Source organism: Chlamydotis macqueenii, chromosome 1, assembly GCF_036417535.1.
Source record: "Chlamydotis macqueenii isolate bChlMac1 chromosome 1, bChlMac1.mat, whole genome shotgun sequence".
In the NCBI taxonomy this organism is placed as follows: Eukaryota; Metazoa; Chordata; class Aves; order Otidiformes; family Otididae; genus Chlamydotis; species Chlamydotis macqueenii.
The window spans coordinates 118,016,168-118,034,149 of record NC_141556.1 but is presented as its reverse complement, the minus strand read 5'-3'; the positions used below and the strand labels follow the sequence as shown (position 1 = coordinate 118,034,149).

The 17,982-nt window shown below is 39.9% G+C and overlaps 1 protein-coding gene across 3 annotated transcripts in view; it reads left to right on the top strand.

Moving 5' to 3' along the window:
• The first annotated feature begins 1,313 nt into the window (after positions 1–1,313).
• Positions 1,314–17,982, top strand: part of HLCS (holocarboxylase synthetase) — a 126,599-nt gene continuing 109,930 nt past the window's right edge. Inside the window, exons 1-5 of one of the 3 annotated variants that reach the window (XM_086765244.1) lie at positions 1,314–1,544; positions 4,986–5,138; positions 8,466–8,628; positions 11,291–12,237; positions 16,259–16,441. In XM_086765244.1, coding sequence (XP_086621370.1) covers positions 1,314–1,544; positions 4,986–5,138; positions 8,466–8,628; positions 11,291–12,237; positions 16,259–16,441 — 1,677 coding nt within the window. Of the gene's footprint in view, positions 1,545–1,879; positions 1,913–4,985; positions 5,139–8,465; positions 8,629–11,290; positions 12,238–16,258; positions 16,442–17,982 lie in introns of those variants that run through there. The other 2 variants (XM_086765262.1, XM_086765252.1) reach the window with 2 other exon arrangements.

Here is a 17,982-nt window from a genome sequence, read left to right as displayed (position 1 = left end):
TCTTTCCTTTTTTTTCCCCTTCTCTTTTCACTCAGCCACTAAATATCTGCTAGGATCACACTGATATATGTGTTCTTTTCACAGAGCTCAATGTTTTGACTAACTTCCATCTGAAATGTAAAAATTATTTAATAATTTTAGTGCATAGACGTACCAGAAGAATAAAAAATATCTTGTATGAGTTCTCTCTTGCATCCTCTGTAGTGGCAAGTTGTGTTTGCAGCACACATGGCACATGCAAATCCTATGGTTTTAATTCCCCGACAGGCTGTTCTTCACTCTGGCTTCAATGACCAGCCCTGCGACGCCCAGACTTAATCTTTCTTGTTTGTGAATCCAACAAATCAGCTGAGATCAAACGCATCCCTTTGCACCCGCTTTTCTCTCTGGTAGCTACCGTGGAAGAGATGTGGGACCTGTGGGACCGGTGTCCTCAACTGCTTCTGTGATGGAGGGGATACTGCTCCTCTAGGATGCCATGGACCCTGAAATAAGGTCAGGTGGCAGTGCGGAGCCATTTCTGAGGAAGACGAAATCCTTCCCTATTGCTGCGTGGAAACAAGCAGTAAATACTTTCGCTCTCAACTGTTTTGCTTGCTGGGCACATACTTTTCTGTGACCCCCTGTGGCAAGGGCAAATGCAGCTGACGGGATAGCAAACTGATCTTTACAGTGGAAACGCGAGTTCAGTTCCCCGCACTGCATCCACACCGTCGATGGCACCCCACGTGTCACAGAGCTGAAGGGCAGGTCCCACAACCCCTCACCACGACACTGAGCCGTTGTCCGTCAGGGCAGCACTGGCTTTGGAGGGCACAAGGCGAAGGATTCCTTGAGAGGCCGAGTCGTGGTGCCTAGGCCGTGAAGCGGCTCCTCTGGAGCCTGGGGACAACAAACACGGCACGAAGAGACAACCCCCAGGCTGGCCCTTTTTAATGATTTTTCTTCTCTTTACACGTTGTTTCAGAGCACAGTTTGGTATTTTCCGCAGCGCCGGCAGCTCCCGCGCGCCCAGCGCTCACGACCGGCGCCACCCCGCGCCCGCCCCTCTACGGCCCAGCCTCGCGCGGACCGGGACGCCCGGCGCGCGAGGCCGCCAGCCAATCAGAGCGGCCGGCCGCCTCGCCCAACCGTCTCGCGCCTTTCTCTTTGGCGCAGGCGGGGCTTCACACGCCCCCCGTCTCCTCCCCGCCCAGTCCCGCGCGGCGGCTTGGCCGTTGCCGGCCGCTGGGAGGCCGGGCCGGCGGCGGGGGGGGAGGGCGGGGCCAGAGGCGTGGCGGGTGGGGGGGGCCGGGGCGGCGCGCGCGCGCGCCATGCTGATCACACTCTGCTACCTCTACCTGTGGGTGCGCTGGGGGTCTTGCTCGGTCGCTCTCGTCCGCCGCGCCGTGCGCCGCCTCCACCGCTCCCGCTGCTCCTTCACCTTCTGCTGCTGCGCCGAGCCCCCGGCGCCGCCGGCTTGGCAGCCGCGCAGGCAGGTGCCGCCCGAGGAGCGAGTCAGCCTCAGGATAGGGAACAAAGTCTTTTTTACGGACGAGCCGCAGGTACCGCCCCGAGCCGTGGGGCTGAGGTGCTGGGACGGGGAAGCAGCCGTGCCCGGCAGCGGCCTGGCCTCCCGTGTTACCGTGGCAACGGCGAGCCGCCTTCCCTGCCCGAGCTGCGGGGCTGCCCCTTCCCCCCGCGGCGCCGGGGCTCTTCCCGCGGCGGGAGCGGCAATGGGGAGGGGAGTGGGGGCAGCTTGGGGTCGAGGTGGCGGAGCCCGGAGGGGAAGGGGGAGCGGTGGTTGTAGGGCTCGGGGCTGCGCTGTCTCTTTCGGTTGTTGTAGGGGCGGGCTGGGACTTGTGGCTGGAAAAATAACCCGTGTGGCGTCCCGGGGCCTGTGGCAGCCCTGCTTGTCAAGGGTAAGGTGTAGGTAAGGCCCAGGTAGCTGCCTTGGTGGAAAATCTCGGTTCAGTCGTAGTTAACCTCTCTTCACTACTATAATTTACTGGCTTAGGAGTGGTTTTTTACTCTATGCGTGTAAAGTGCAGCTATGGCAATAGGAGCGCTTGGGAGGACTTGTTAGTGCTTCCCTGGTTGTAACATACTTTTAGCACCGTACAAGGCTTTAGTCTAAAAAGGTTTGCCTATTTGCGCATTCAAGATTTGTGTCGGAGATTTAAAATGTAGCTGAATCTGTAATGGAGTCTGAATGGAGCTTCTGGTTATGGAGAACTGCATGCTTCTCCTGATACAGACCGTTGTTTGAGTGAGGAAAACGGTGTGAAAAACATGATCTGTGAAAATAACTTTTTTTTTTTTTTGGCAAATGGACTGGGGTGGGGGTGAGGGGGGGCTGTGCTAGCCCACGACAGTGGAAAAGTACTATGCCTAAATAAGTTTCACTTGGCATCGCATGAAGTAAAACTGAAAGTAAGCTTGCTTCTGACTTGCAGATTTAGAAGTGGAATTCCCCGGCACTCCCCTCCAAATAATCCAAATTATTTAAAGGAATATTGGATTTCTCTAAATTTGTCACTAAATATCAGAATTCATGTGGATAAGAATCTTCTTGATGTCTTTTTAGCTGATGTTTATATGCATGTGTGTGGAAATTACCTCAGTTGTTGCACATTTTACTTAAATGGGTGTTACTGAAGTGTATTTATGAAGCATGTCATTGGCTCAGTGCTACTCTTTAAGAAGCAGAGAAGCTTTTCAAAAATTCTGTGTGTAAAGAGGATGTTTTCAGATCACAAATAGTAATGGAGTTTGTTCAAAAGTAGTCCTTTTGCTATCTAATGGGCAGATTATTTCATACTTCAAAGCAATGGTGACAATCTCAGAATCTCTCACTGGAAAGTTAAATACTTCATGTTTTGATAAAGCTCTTTAAAAAAAACCAAATAATTGTCCATGTGTTTAGAGGAGCTCGGCCTCAATGGTCTGGATTATTGTTTTAAAAATCATATTTCAACTAATTGATGCTGTTCTTTGCTCCACTTCTGCGCATTTCTGAAATAGCTTCTCCTTGATCCTTGCACAATAAGCACATTTTTTTCTGTCTGCAATGTTATTCATGCAGACTGACTTTATAAGCTTGTCAGTTTATTTGTGCTTATGGGGAGTTGGGCAGCCCTTTAGGGAACTGTAGTTAGGCTTGAAGTTTGGCATAAAGTCAAGGCTATTACTCAAAATGTATTTGTCTCTTTAAAAATAAGTATTGAAAGTTACCAGTTGCATCTGACTCTGAGAATCCCCGTGGAAGATGCCTGCTACACTGCACCTCAGTACTGTGGTGTATAAGCGCTCTGATCTGGCCGTGTTAAAGATAGCGACAGCATCACTGTGGAGGTCTCTACTTCGCCTGTGAACACTGTGAAGAGAAAAAGGTTAACTAGCATGCTTTTTTGGCTTCTAGAAAGCTAGTTGAGGTACTTTACTTCCCAAGTAGGTATAACTGCCTCTGGGCTATGATTAGTAACTTCCTTAAAATAGCAGCAAGTCATAAATCATAAGCTGTAGAGTTTTTTGTTTAGTATTTAATCAAATTGAATGCTTAAGATAATATAAAACTTCATTAGTTCAGTTCATTTTTCTGTGGCAGGTGACAGTGTTGTTTAGTCTTGCATCTTCTGTACTCAGTAAAGCTGGTTTGATTGATGTTCTGTCCCCATAGACTTAATATTGTGCAGTTTCATTTTAGATGTGGAGTGATGTACGTGTTTAGTGTGCTAGATGGAAATTCTCTTATGTTTCCATATAAAATTACTGAAGGTGGGCAAAGCATGCGTTTCTAGTATAGGAGTAGTAAAATACCTATTTCTAATGCTTGCCACTTTTAAAATACGTCAGAAAAATTAGGTTCAATGCGGTATCTATGTAAAAGTTTATGTAATATGGTGTGGGATCAGATTATGTATTGAGAAGCTTTGAGGTTCTTAAAACTGTCCTTTGGTCTATTAATTCCATTTCCTCATTTGTGGGGACGTAAGAGGGAACCATTTTTATAATTGAATAAAGGGAACATTTGTACAGTGATCTGCTAAGTAGGTAGACTACCTTATAGACAAACTTATTTTGAATGAGTATTTCTTTAACTCTAAACTTAAAGCTACATACTGAATGAGTAATTTTGGTGCAAATGCATGAGGACTTAAAATAAAAGGAGCAGGTATTTTTTTTAAATATATTAAATATGTTTTAAATCACTTTTTAAATAATTTGTCCTGAGATTGTACAGGTCTGCAAAATATAACTGGCTTTACAAAGAAAGTCTTGAAACTTTGTAAATTAGGTCTAAAAATTAGACTTGTGTAGTATATAGTTCTTGGGTCACTTGTAGCTCACAGGTTGGTTGATCTTTTGGCAGATGGGTGTAGAGGCAGCGTGTATGACTTAGCAGTGGGATTGTATGTTTCCTGGAGAATTGTTACCCAACTAGAATGAATGCCTGCCTGGACCACTATCGTGTTAGAGGGGCTACAGTGACTGACCAGGCAGGTTTTGTGTTGTGACTGCTTTCTCAGGGCCTGCCAAGTAGCAGACAGTGCCCCGAACTGAGACAGCAGGGCCACAGGTTTGTGTAGTTACGGGAGAAGAGGGAAGGAAGGAAGAGGCAGGGTGAGCAGCAGTGTGAACGGGAGAGGGGGATCGGGTTGAATGAGGAATGTTACCAGTGGCAAGTGGCCCACAGCAGTCATAGTGCCAATGGCATAGTGGTCTTGTGGCCTGCTCACTTGTGCACTCTTCCTGTAAAGTTGAAAGCTGGAGTCTGAATTGACTTAAAAGCTTGGTTGTCACTTTTAGTTTTACTTTTGATGTGTTCCTGCTTAATGATTCAGACCTTTACCCCCTTTTTCCCCTCATAAGGAGAGTGAAATGGTAGAGACCCTTCATGTAGAACTGAAAGGTCAGATTTAATTTAGGCTGGGCATAATTTAAAAATAAATTATGAAATCAGGTGCTTGCTATACAGACTTATTTTTCTTTCCTATCTCTTTCAGTTTCTTGATGACTTAAACAGATGGAGTCTGCTTCTCGTTTCTCCTTTTATTTATCCTGATAAGTTACTTAAAGCGGAACATATAGCTTTTGTGACAGAAAGCATTTCAGCTCAGACAAGTGATTTGCAGAAAGTACCTGGCTCCTCAAAAGAGGTAAGTAGTTCTTTGTTTCTTGCATAGGAAGACATACAGGTGGTTAATTTGGTAGGTATAAACCTAAAACAGTTGAAGGGAAAAAAATCAATGGCAGATACATTATAAACATTAAAAATCTTATTGGAAATAAAAAGGTAATCTCATAATTAAAATTAATCACTGTTAATACTCTAGTTCTATTTTATGCTTCAAATAGATGCATAGACATTGAGATTTTTTTTTTTTAGTAGCACACTTCTATGGCTGTGGATGGGAACTACAGAATTCCATTGTGGCTTTGGATAAGGCATGTATGGTTAGATACGCTGAATAGCAAAAAAATGCTTGAAAGCTGTCATGCTAAGGCAGATCAGAAGTCCATTTAACTCAGTACCCTGTCTCTGACACTAGCTGAAAAAAATGCCTCAGTAAGAATATACAGAGGAAACATATGTTAAGATGTCTGAAAATCTCTTCAAGCTTCCAATCAAGTGGTTGTGAAAAGTTGTAATTGAAATAGAAGTCTCACTTGGAAGCTTTCTTGCATTGTGATTCAGAAGTACAAGTTAAAGTATTATACATTTGGATAATTTTGTCAGTCTGCAGAAGTAAGGCCAAAATTGAGCTTTTAATCTCTTTGCATTTCTATAAAATGCAGTAGGGGAATGGCAGTACTTCTTGGTTGGAATTTTATGAATTGTGTTTGCCTTTTAATGCATAATACTTATGAATTGTTATTGAGACATCCAAAGATATAAATTAAACTAGTACTGAAATCCTTATGGCAAGCATACTTACAAATGGTTCGTGTCCTGGATACTTAGAAATCTAAAAAAGTATCTTCTCCACTACTATACTGAAAGTGCAAAGATGTGGATTTCAAAGGTGATGTATCTGCCTTGTTTGTCACTGGTGATCATGAATTGCCAACAGTTAGCATCAAGCCCTTAAAGTTTTATGCCTTAGTACTACAACTGGAGACCTCCATTCCAGCTGTGGATGTTGTACCAGTAGACTAAACACAGTTGGAAATAGCTTCCATCTGCAAAGTGATGTGATTGTCCAGGACATCACTGAAGGCAGTTCAATGGGGCAAATCTGGCTGACTTGGTCACAGACTTCCCCACTGGCAGTAGGGTGAAGTCTGAGTGATGCTTCAACTACAGTTATTCAAATCTACCAGGGTCTGGTATAGGTATCTTCCAGAAGGAGATTTTGTTCTGCTTCAGAACTGGTCAATACTTGTGTGCCCAGAAGTATATCCTGTAGCTTTGGACCTGGCATTTCTTTGTGGTAACAGTTGTGGAAGGTCCTGGAGGTATGAACTCACTGTTGCTTTTACTAGTGAGGGGTTATTATGTCCAGGAGTTCAGGACCCGAGTGATAGATTTAATTTGAGGGCTAGCTCCCACCAGCTCTGTGTTCTGGTGTGGCTGGTTTGAAGCTGTTACTTATAGAGTTTAATCCATAAGTTAAAGCATGCAGCTGACCTTGCAGTAAACACAAACACACTGCCCACACACTACTATCTTTTTCTCTTTTTGAAGCTGAGTTTGTTCACTAAGGGTTAATATAAGTAATGCATCAGAAGATACCCAGACAGTTTTCTTCTTAGGTGTCCAAAGGCCACCAATGTGAGTATGGACTGAGCGGTCTCATTTGGGTTACACTAATCAGAAACTCTTTGAGAATGACTTAGAAAGGAAACATGACCATTAAGGTTGTAGGAAATCTCAGTTTCTTCTTATTCCATCAAATGTTGGAAATAGATTCTTTTGGATATTATGGAAATCACTTAACTGCAGTAGATAGGTAAATTTATCTGATAGTCTAATTATGAACACGTAAAATATCCAAGAGTTCACTCTAATTTTGTACATTCAAAAGAACTATTTTTTCTTACTGTGTTCAATCAGTGTGTTACATCTTGTGTGTAGTGATAGAAGGGTGAAATTCATGAAAATGGTTTGGTGTGATGACAGTGTTGAAGTACTGGAGTTGCTATCTGGGCATTGCACATTGTCTCCCAGTATTTGGAACGTATGACATGGCAAAGGCTGGGGTTTTTTTAGGTCATGAAAGCAGGTGGTGCTTCATTGTCTCTGAAAACACCTTCACAGGCGAACAATTGGTTTGTGTGTCCTATAAAGGATAAAGGCTGTGGTATCATTCTTTTACTGAAATTTGGTGTCTTATTTGGTTTTTGCGTTCAGAAATTACTCTTAAATCAGTGTTTGTCAATTGTCTGAATATTGTTTTGTTAGGTACTGTTGCTTTATAAATGTAAGGTTTAAAAGGGATATTTTTCAGTTATGAGTCAGCAGAAAGACTTGTAGTTTCTGTTAATGTGCCCGCCTTTCAGAAGGAAACCTAATTTCCTTTCACTTTTCCTTCACTTGTGACTTTTAAAGTTAAACTTGAAACCTGTTCTCAAAGACTCCAAACTGTGTAGTTTGGGTTTAACAAACGTTTTGTAAGAAAACAAACTCAAGTGTGTCACTTTCATAATGCTGCTTTTCTGGACAACAAAATTTTTGATGTAGATATGCAGCTTGGATCTTCTGTGTTTAGTTAATGCTTCTGATAGTCAGTGTGTACTTCTATTAAACCCCAGTAGTTTACTTGTGCTCTTTTTATCAGCATTCTTTTTAGAATTTGTGCTAAAAGCCATGTCTTGAAAATAAATACAAATAGAATTTTACTTAGAGAATGTGATAATGCTCTCCTGCAATTTTGTGTGTTACTTGAAGCTTTTATAGCCTTGATCTTTGGGAAAGATATATTTGTACTCCCATTTTGCTTTCAGTAATTAGTGCGCTTTGTTTACTTCCCTCAGGACTGAATTTTATAGCAGGTACTGCTTGCTACATGGCCCTTTCTCAGGAGGTTCTTTTGGTTGTATTCAGTCTCGTATATTGACCTTTGTAGTTATGAAGCATGCATTGCTGTGTGAAAGGAACTATCAACTGAAAGCCTTCTCTAGTTGAGATATGTTATGATACTGATAAACGTAATTGTTTTAAACACATCAGGCATCACAGAAACAAATCTTAAAAGCAATTCTGCCAGTTTAGTACTCTGTAATCCTAATAGCCACACTTTTTTGAAGTGCTTCTTTAAAAAATTAGTTCTGGTCCTTGGGTTTGCCAGTTGTTCTGTTTTGGTTTGATAATGTTCCTGTGTTGGCTCTGCCTATTGTTGTCCTGCTTTTTAATAGCAGAATCCTTCGGGAAGGAGAGGCAGTTTTTGTTTGCAATTCGTCTTGCAGGCTTATAGTACTGTTGATATTTTGAGACTTTTCTGTAATCTTTTCAAACTGAAAAGCATGCATATGCTTTATTCTAGATTGTGAAGTGGTCAGACTATTGTTCACCGTTGGCCTATAAACCTGGTGAGCCTTATAAGTTAATTGCTGAAGCAAGTGTAGATAATTTCAGTAACCTTGGAATAGCATTCATGGAAGACAGGCTTCAAATGGATAACGGAATGGTGCCACTCAAGATTGTTTGTAAGTATCTTCACAGTTTGTTTTTAATAGTAGACTATATTTGTTTCATGGTTATTTTAGGACTGTGCCTATTGTCTTTATACCTACATAAAAACCCCATGCTTTTATTTTGGCTCAATGTTTTCTTCCTGTTGTCATTCTAGGCAGTTTGTCACTCTGTAGCACTACTGTATTTGATACTGAATACTGTCGAATATAGAGATCCTTGAAAAGTTAGGCCACTTTTTAAGTCAGTTTCTTTCTTTACAGAACATCTTACAAATGCAATAACAGAGATAACAGAAAAAGACACAAAAAAAATATTTGGAATGAACCTCCTCCTTTTTCTTTAGTGCCTCGTAAGCTACTGCCAATAATTATCCTTAGTATGATGAGGTCTCTTGAGTACCCAAGGTGGTGATTAACCTTTTGCAAATGCATGAATGTATAAATGTCCCAAAGATAAAGTTAGAAAATATTGCTTCTGTAATTCTTGTCTGCTAGATTAACTAATCTGTTTGAAAAAAAAAAAGTACAGAAGATTTTAGGCAAATGTTCTCTTCTCTTTTTCTTTTTTTTTTTTTTTTTTTTTTTTAGATTTGAAATACGTGTATTGCTGTAACTTGAGCATCTTAATCCTTTAGATCTCTGAGAGGAAAGCTCACTGATGCTTTCTAAACAGGGAGAGAGAGAACCAGGGGAAGGAAGGTGGTCTCATTGCTAACTGAATTTTGAATTTTTGGTGGATGGTTTATTTCTTTAGGGAGTCGTTTTAATGATACCAAAACTATGAGCCATTATGTCCTCATTTGTTTAGTAGTTTCAGCTAAGATGGGGAGAAAGTTCATGGCTAATTCCCAAGAGAAGGAAGTAGTTGTGTTTACGCTTGTAACACCGTTCTTAAGTAGAATTGTTGTCTGGGCTGTGTAAAGTGCAAGCTTCACCTCCCTTTGCTACATGAGATTTGAACTTCTTTTTTTTTCCAGCACCGTTCTAAAAGTGTCATAACATGCAGTCTGTAGCTTATTGTAGAGTAGTAGGCTCTCAGGGGCTACAGCCACACTTTTGTTTTGTTTTGTTCAGCAACAGTCTCATTTCTTCCTGCCTAGTTATGTCTTCTCAGCTGTGTTGATGAAACTGTGGGTCACACAGAGTAATAAAATAATGATTTGGACTACAAAAGCTCCTCTTCTGCCCCCTGGCCCCCCCAAAAAAAAATGAGATTGGGATTTTTGTTTTGGGTTGGAGTTTTCTGTTTGGTTGTGGGGTTTGGTTTTTTTTGTTTGCTTCGGTGATTTTTTTTTTTTTTTTTTTTTAGTGTAGATCATAGCGCATTGGCAGAGGGCAGGGAATGACAAAATTGAGAACAGCTAGCTAGAGTGCAAGAGGGCAGGAATACACTCACAAATGTATCTGATGTGAAACTCAGTCCCTTGGTGCTGTTCTGCAAAAGTATTTATGCAAGGAGAGGATGGAAGCCGAGAGAGTGCCCCAGTGATTTACTTTTCAGAATGTTTTCTGGCTCATTTTGTTTCAGGTACTGTACATGCTAGAACTACTCCAGGAGAGTGGCCTCATGGAGGCTGTTGATGAAATAGCATATAGGCTGGTAGCTGTGAAATTCTCCTGGGATGTGAAAAAATCTTGCTTCAAATTTCTGCTCCAAAGTAGGCAAAGGGGATATATTTTCAAGGGAATTCAAGTTGTTGTTAAGCAAAGAAAGTGATTGAATGGGTGTATTGTGTGTCAGTTAATGATTTTGTTAATCGAGTTTCTCGCTTGATTATCTCCCGAAGAGTATGTTTTATTTCCTCTTATTTAGTTTGCTCTGCAAGTTTCATGCTGATAATAATCATCTTTGCCCTTCTTTTCTCACTTGTATTTGCAAAAAAAAATTTAATCTTTTTATTTCCATCCTTTTTGGGAGGAGAAAGGGGGAGGTTTCACAGTCCTTGCTATTTGCTAGTATTCCTGCAGATTCTTAGCTCCCAAGTCTTGCTATGGGTGGGTATTTCTGCAAACTGACAGCAGTTCAGATTTTATTCCCTTTTACTTGTGCCAGACTTTTATCTGCAGCCTTCAGCAATGTGAGAGACATGGTTCAATGTCTCAGTCTTACCCAATATCATCACTTTATTAGCTTATTTTGAAATAGCAGCAAGCTATTCCACCCTGCCTCCCTTGAGAAACCAGTATTTTTCCAAAGGTACTTCCTTTGCTTTAGTTTGTCTTTTGCTGGGGACAGAAGGACAGACAAAATAAAAAGCTGAGAAGGTGATGCGTTTATGATAACTTCCTTACCTTCCCACCCATAAGCTGTTGTTCTGTTAAGAACGCGTCTGCATTCTTTATAGTAGTGGTTATGTTTCACTTCTGTGCAAATATTTTTGCACTCACAGAAGATTTTTAGTTTGTTTAAATGTGCCCTGTAAATATTGAGTGTTGTGCTCTTGGACTTTCCTGAAATATAGTCATTAGAGTAAATTACTTGTTATATGAGTGCAAATTTATTACTTTCTTGGGGGGGGTGTTAGGAATTTGTGTGTCAAACAACTGAAATTCTTGCTGTTATAGATGATTTGTACTAAAAGTAAATCTAAATCTCACTATGGTCATGATATTCATCATAGCTCTTTTAATATAATTTTTATAACCCCTTTTTCTTATTCTTTAACTCTTCCAGCTGTCCATTTACAGGAATCTACTCTGGAGGAGTTGGAGCAGGTGGCACCATCTGTAGAAGAGCAAAGTGTAAGCAGTACAGAAATGGATGAAGTAACTCCTGCTGCTACTTTGGGGACTACTGTTAAATCAGGATTAGGAGTAGCTGAGTCTGCAGGACAAGGTGAAGAGGAGAAATCCAAGGAGAAAGAAAGTGAGCATGAAGATGAATCCAGCAGTCTGTCTGACAAAGAAACAGTTGCTGGAGAACATCATCACTTGCATCTTTCCAGCTGTCATGAGTGCCTGCAACTTGAAAACAGTACTATTGAATCAGTCAGATTTGCCTCTGCAGAAAACATTCCAGAACTTTCTGATGACTGCAATAGCAAACTGGAAGAGAAGAGTGATGATGGTCTAGCACAAGGAATAAAGAAAGTAAACCTTACTGAAAAGCCCCCTAATGTGTTGATTTATCTTGGCTCTGAAGCTGCAAAAGTGGAATTTGAGCAGATAAAATCAATCCTTCAGGAATGCATTGATACAGATAGCTACACCATCTACCATCTGCGTGAGGAACAAGTTCTCAAAGCTCCATGGATTGATAATTCACTGCTATTGATCATTGCCACAGAGGAGCCTATTTCTGAGGAGAACCACAAACAATTTCTGAAGTTTTTATCTGAAGGTGGAAAGATTCTAGGGTTTTCTTCATCCTTTACATTTAATGGCATACAAATAAAGAGAAAAAATGAACTGAAAAAGACCATTCATGAATTAGTGGTCTCTAAAATGGACGGCACTGAAATTAAGTTAAATCTTTTGGTGAGTGGCTGTATTTTTGAGGAAACAATGAAGGAAGATACCAGTAAAGTGAAGACGTTGTGTCGATTAAATAATACTGATAAAGATGCAGTTATTGTTCATATGACTTATGGAGACAGTGGAGGAGAAGCCATTCTTTCTCAGGTACTGTGTATGCAAAAGCATTAATTTGCTCATTGCTACATGATGTTGTAATATGCTAAAAAAGTTCGTTTGTTCCTATTGCGTGCTCTTGGGGGTGCTTGTCAAGGGGAGGTATACGTGGATGTCTCTGAATGCACAACGACTGAATGCAGAATTATTTCCATTTCATTCCTAGGAAGCTTAAATAGTGGTAGAGAATGTCGCTGTTGTTCCAGTTCCTTGTTTTCACCATGTAGCCTTGCACATGTAGATCATGCAAGATCGCAGGGAGAGGTGGAGGAAAGAGCAGATTTGCACAGTAAGCAAGCATCTTCAAGAGCAGACCTATCCTTTTCTGCTTGCTAGAAGTTGAGCGGTGATACAGCTGTGCATCTTGCAGATTTTGGGAGGTGGAAACAGGAAGAGCTGAGTCGTTGGTGGCCTTGGGGTGGAAGCTTATACTGGCAGGATAAAAAAAAAAAAAAAAGTCTTACAAAAACATGAACTATGGTGAAACAGAGGGTCAGGAGAGGATGTAAAATAAACCTTGCAAGAAACTTGGAATATGACTACTCTTAAAGTTTGAGATTAAGGTAGCCTGCACTTTTGGAAATTTTCCTAGTGAATGAGAGAGTCCCAGTTTCTATTACTACTTGCATACCAGGTCCAGAAAAGCTGCTGTACAATTATTACTTGAGCAAGTAACTAAACAGTAAAGGCTGGTCTCTGACTGCACAGAAATGCTATTGTTGATTTAGGTCTGTTGATTCTTTTTTACTGATACTGCTACCATTTGTTCAGTTATATTCTGTTTGTATCTGTGTTGTGAATGAAGCAAAAAAATCTTATGGTTTCTTTTGTAGTGTTTTGAATAACACTAATTTCTAGATGGTTTTAAGATTCATGATATTGAACTTGCTGTTCTGTCACTTAAAAAAACCTTTATTCAACTGGAAAGCATTTTTTTCTATTTACTATCAAAATTAAAATTCTAAAATTTGTTCCTTCATTTTCTAAATGTTGACATGTTTTCAGTCAGTAATTTATGCTCCTAGGTTTTTTGGGGAGGAGGGGAGGAGAGAATCTAATCAGCTAGAAACTTGCTTTTTTGTTTCCTCAGTCTTCCTTCAGGCTTTAAACTTATCAATATTTAACATTCTGCACCTAACAAATAGCTTAGAGCACCTTGGGGACAGAAGTAAGGGAGTCTAGAATGAATCAGTATCTTATTCAGTCCACTTAAGGATAATACTATGTCAGCAAATAGGTACCTCTCTAGTGTTATGGTATTGTGATATCTGTGGAAAAAAAAAAACCACAAAATAAAACAAAAAAAACCAAAAGAAAACAAAAAAAAAAACCCACACAAACAAAAAACAACAAAACCAGCAACAACAAATCTTAACCAAAAAAAAAACCCAAACATACAAAATTAAAAAAAAAAAAACAAACCAAACAACAACCAAACAAAACCCATACTCTCTCAAATATTTAGACAACAGATAAGTTCAAGTGTTCCTGATCTCTTTTGTTATTGTTACTCTCTGTCTTCCTGAATAATGGATGAGGAAACTTCCATGGTTATGTTAAAGGTAAATGTTGGTCACTGATTATTTAAATATTCACAGATATCTTGCTAAAGTTTTGAATGATAGAAAGGCTAATAAGAGGTACCATCAAGTTGATATGTCTGTGCCCCATCTACTTGGGTGTATAACCTGTGCTATTGAATCTGTATTTCAGCCATTTCATAGTAAAACTTTTGAACTGAGCCTGAAGGCAACTTGCACTTTTTGAGTTAGTCTCAGTAGGAGCAGAGGTAAATATTTTCTTTTTAACATAGCTGTTCACAATTATATAACTTCCCTCATTCTGTCTTTACTTTGAAGCAGCACACTGAGAAATGCAAAGCAAGATATATTTACTGATATTTAAGTAGATGAGGAATATAATGGAGACATAGCTGAACAAACGATATGAAAGATTCTGGGACCTGTTTTTACCAATACTTCAGCTATAGGAGAACTTTCTCAGGAGCCCAGAGCACTCAAATTTAACTGCTTACATATCGGGTAGCATATACTCTTCTGGCAATTACGTAATTCAGAAATATTCATCAGGTTTCTTAGAAGTGTTTTCATCTCTTATCAGTTTATCAGATTAAATCTGCTAGCTTTTTGGAAACTCTGTTATACGTAGTAACGTGTTTATAGCTTTATGTAGGAAGCTTTGCCACCCATGTGCTATATGCATGTACTAGAAAATTGATTAGATACTGTTGCTATCAGTTTCTGCAAGTTCCATGGTAAAACCTGCTTTGCTGTACCGTTTAAATTGACCCTTCTGCTGTAGTAAAACTTAATACTGCAGAGGTTTTCCCCAGAAAAAAAGGCATTACAGTATAGCTTCAAAAATCAGATTAAAAGGATTACTGTGTCATTTTATAATTTTAGATGACTTCCAGTCTGGATTTGAAAAGCCTTATTGTTTTCTCTTCAGAGGACTGACAGTGACATCAGCCATTAAATATTCTGTCACAGACTTGCTGTTTCCCTTTTTTTCTGTACTCTTCTGTTCCCCCTGCTCCACATTTTAGCATATTTCCTTGAATTTCAATAAAGTAAATCATATATGAAAAATGAAGAACATCATTGCACATTAAAATGTGCAAAATTGGAGAAATGAACAAAGATAATAGCTTGTGATTTTCATTAAATTAATATGCATGTAGTAGGGTACAAGTATCTTGGAACACTTATTTAAAAAGCAAATGAAACAAACAGAAAAACCCACAAAAAAAAAAAAGCAGCAAACCCAAAAGAAGGTTTAGAGGGGATTTTTTTTCCTTCTGCATTTCATTTCTACTTTTAAGCATCTGCTTCAACCCTGAGAAGTGATTCTCTACAAAGTGATGTTCTAGGGTTCTTAGTTCTCTTTCAGATGGAAGCATTTGTTTATCTACACTGATTGCAACTTAATTCATGTGATACAATAAAGACTTCCTCAGCTTGAGTTCTATCTATCTTGTGCAACCTCTGATAAAGCTCTTTCAATCATGTAATTCTACTCTTGTACAAGCCAGAATATGACCAATATTGCTGTTGGTTCTAGTTTGCTGACAGACACAAAGAAGGAAGCAGAAGGAAAAGCTTAAGTTAGTAAACACAAGTTTGAACAACTCCTCCAAGAGAAGACCAGTTTTAGAATCATAGAATAGTTAGGGTTGGAAGGGACCTTTTAAAGGTCATCTAGTCCACCCCTCCTGCAAGAAGCAGGGACACCTTCAACTAGATCAAGTTGCTCAGAGACCTGTCCAACCTGCCTTGAATGTTTCCAGGGATGGGGCATCCACCACCTCCCTGGGCAACCTGTTCCAGTGTTCCACCACTCTCATTGTAAAAAAATTCTTCCTTATATCAGGTCTGAATCTACTTCCTTCTATTCTAAAACCGTTACCCCTTGTCCTGTCACAACAGGCCCTGCTGAAGAGTTCCTCCTCATCTTTCTTATAAAGCCCCTTTTAGGTACTGGAAGGTCACTATAAGGTCTCCTGAGAGCCTCCTCTTCTGCAGGCTGAGCAGCCCCAACTCTCTCAGCATGTCATTGTAGGAGAGGTGCTGCAGCCCTCTGATCATCTTTGTGGCCCTCCTCTGGACTCTCTCCAACAGGTCCATGTCCTTCTTGTGTTGGGGACTTCAGAGAGACATGGACCTGTTGGAGCATTATCCCTTCTTATTAAGAAGGGATATTTTATGTAGGCTTTGGAGAAAATTGTAGTGTACTGGCAACTGTGATCCTTGAATTGGAAACTATAAATATATAAATATTCCCTAGTTTATTAGGATAATAAAGCCCTATTTGTATAGATATGATGAAGACAGGAGAAAGTTTTAAATTCTACTAATTACATTGGATAATTCAGCAACCACAGTTGGGACAAAGCTGCTTTTGGAACAGTTATGCTTATCTCTCCCTGCCATGCTAAAATGTGTAATACTAACAAAATATTTTTTTTTTATTCCCTTTGCACATATTCTGCCAGGCACGCTTGGAGCTGGATATCAATTCTATGGATGTCAAAACTGAAGAGGATTTTAATTTGCTTAAGATAAGCAATGCCAAGAGATACGAAGTTCTCAAGGAGATCCTGATATCACTTGGCCTGAGGTGTGAATTAAGTGAAATTCCTGCGTTAACACCTATTTACCTTCTCTCTTCTGATGAGGTAAGGCTTCTGCTTGTATTTCAGTTGGTTGAGATTTACCCTACAAGACAAATTCAGCATTTGCTTAAATACACCTTGTTTCTTATGTGGTATTTTTGGACAGATTTACATATCTATTACAGGTAAGAAAAAGTTTAACTTCTACTCTGTCACTATATTGTTACCTGTTAGTAGTAGTTTTGATTTTAACTGTGGGGTAATCGTGCAGTGATAACTTTTCAGGTATATTTGCTATATTTCTCTTAAGAACTTTTATGCTCATTTGTATGCTTCTGCAATATCAAAACACAAGACTGTGGTAAGCTACAGAAAGAACTGATTTAAAGGATAAAATTTCTTTTTAAACAAGGTAGGAAGTTCTGTATAGGCTGGCAAAAAAAAGATCAAGCCCAAATTATGGAGAATGGTGTGGCAAACCAAAACTGAAAGAGCTGAGTGCATTGATAAGAGTGTGCGATTACACAATGAAGAGCTTTATTCCTGAGGATGTTGTGATGTTTCCTCGAAACATTAGAGTTTCTTGTAAATTAAATAGTCAACTGACTATTTTGAACTCCCTTTGAGACATTTCTATGAAGAATTGTGAAGTATATATAAAGCAGTAATTTTAACTTCTTTTTTTTTAAGCGTCACTTCAAATATGGAAGAACTGTATTATACTGATCTTGAAGGATGAAGCAGTAGGCGCTTATAAAGCAATACAGGCTGCTCGGGCTCTTTGAGGTTGTTGTTTCCAACCCATATAGGACTGTCACTACTTGCTCTTGGCATGCTTGTCTTATTCCTGTTCCTTTTCTGTACCACCCTTACATTAGCACAGAAATTAGATGCCTGTCTTTAGGGGAAGTCAACTATAGAAGCTCCTTCTTGGATGCCTGTTTCCAGCAGTATCATATGTAACATCCTTTTTGGCTACAGGATCACTCGTTGAACAAAGTGACATATTGTAGCTGAATGTTTTTAAATAACTTGGATGATATTTTAGGTTTAGACTGTACTTTTCAAAACACTGCTTATTAATCTGGAAGGTGGGTATGGTAAGCATTGTACACTTTATAGATTGGGAATATGTGATCTGTGACTTCATTGTGTGGCATGCGGATCAGTAGCAGATCCAGACAAACTGACTAAAATACTGTTAATAGGTGTATCTGTAAATTCAAATCTGCATTTATTTTCTGTCTCTGAAGATACTGTCAAGACTTTCTACTGGTGCATTAAATAATGCCCTTGTGTTGCTTAATGCAACTTGTATAGCAACTCAAATTGGATGTAACAATTGATCACAATGAGGCAAAATGCAGAGAGGTTTGTTTTTTTTTTTTTATTCCCCAAGAATGATTGCCTTTTGATGTGTGCCAAACCCTGCCAGATCCATCACTTTATAATGGTGGAAGGAGTATTGGAAGTCCTTCTATCCAGCCATCTGCTTGAAGCAGGGCTATTGCCAGCAGTAGTAGATCAGGTCAACCATGCCATTTGTCTGGTTGAATCTTGAAAACCTGCAAGGGTGTGTGCTGCAACCTGTCTGTGCAACCTGT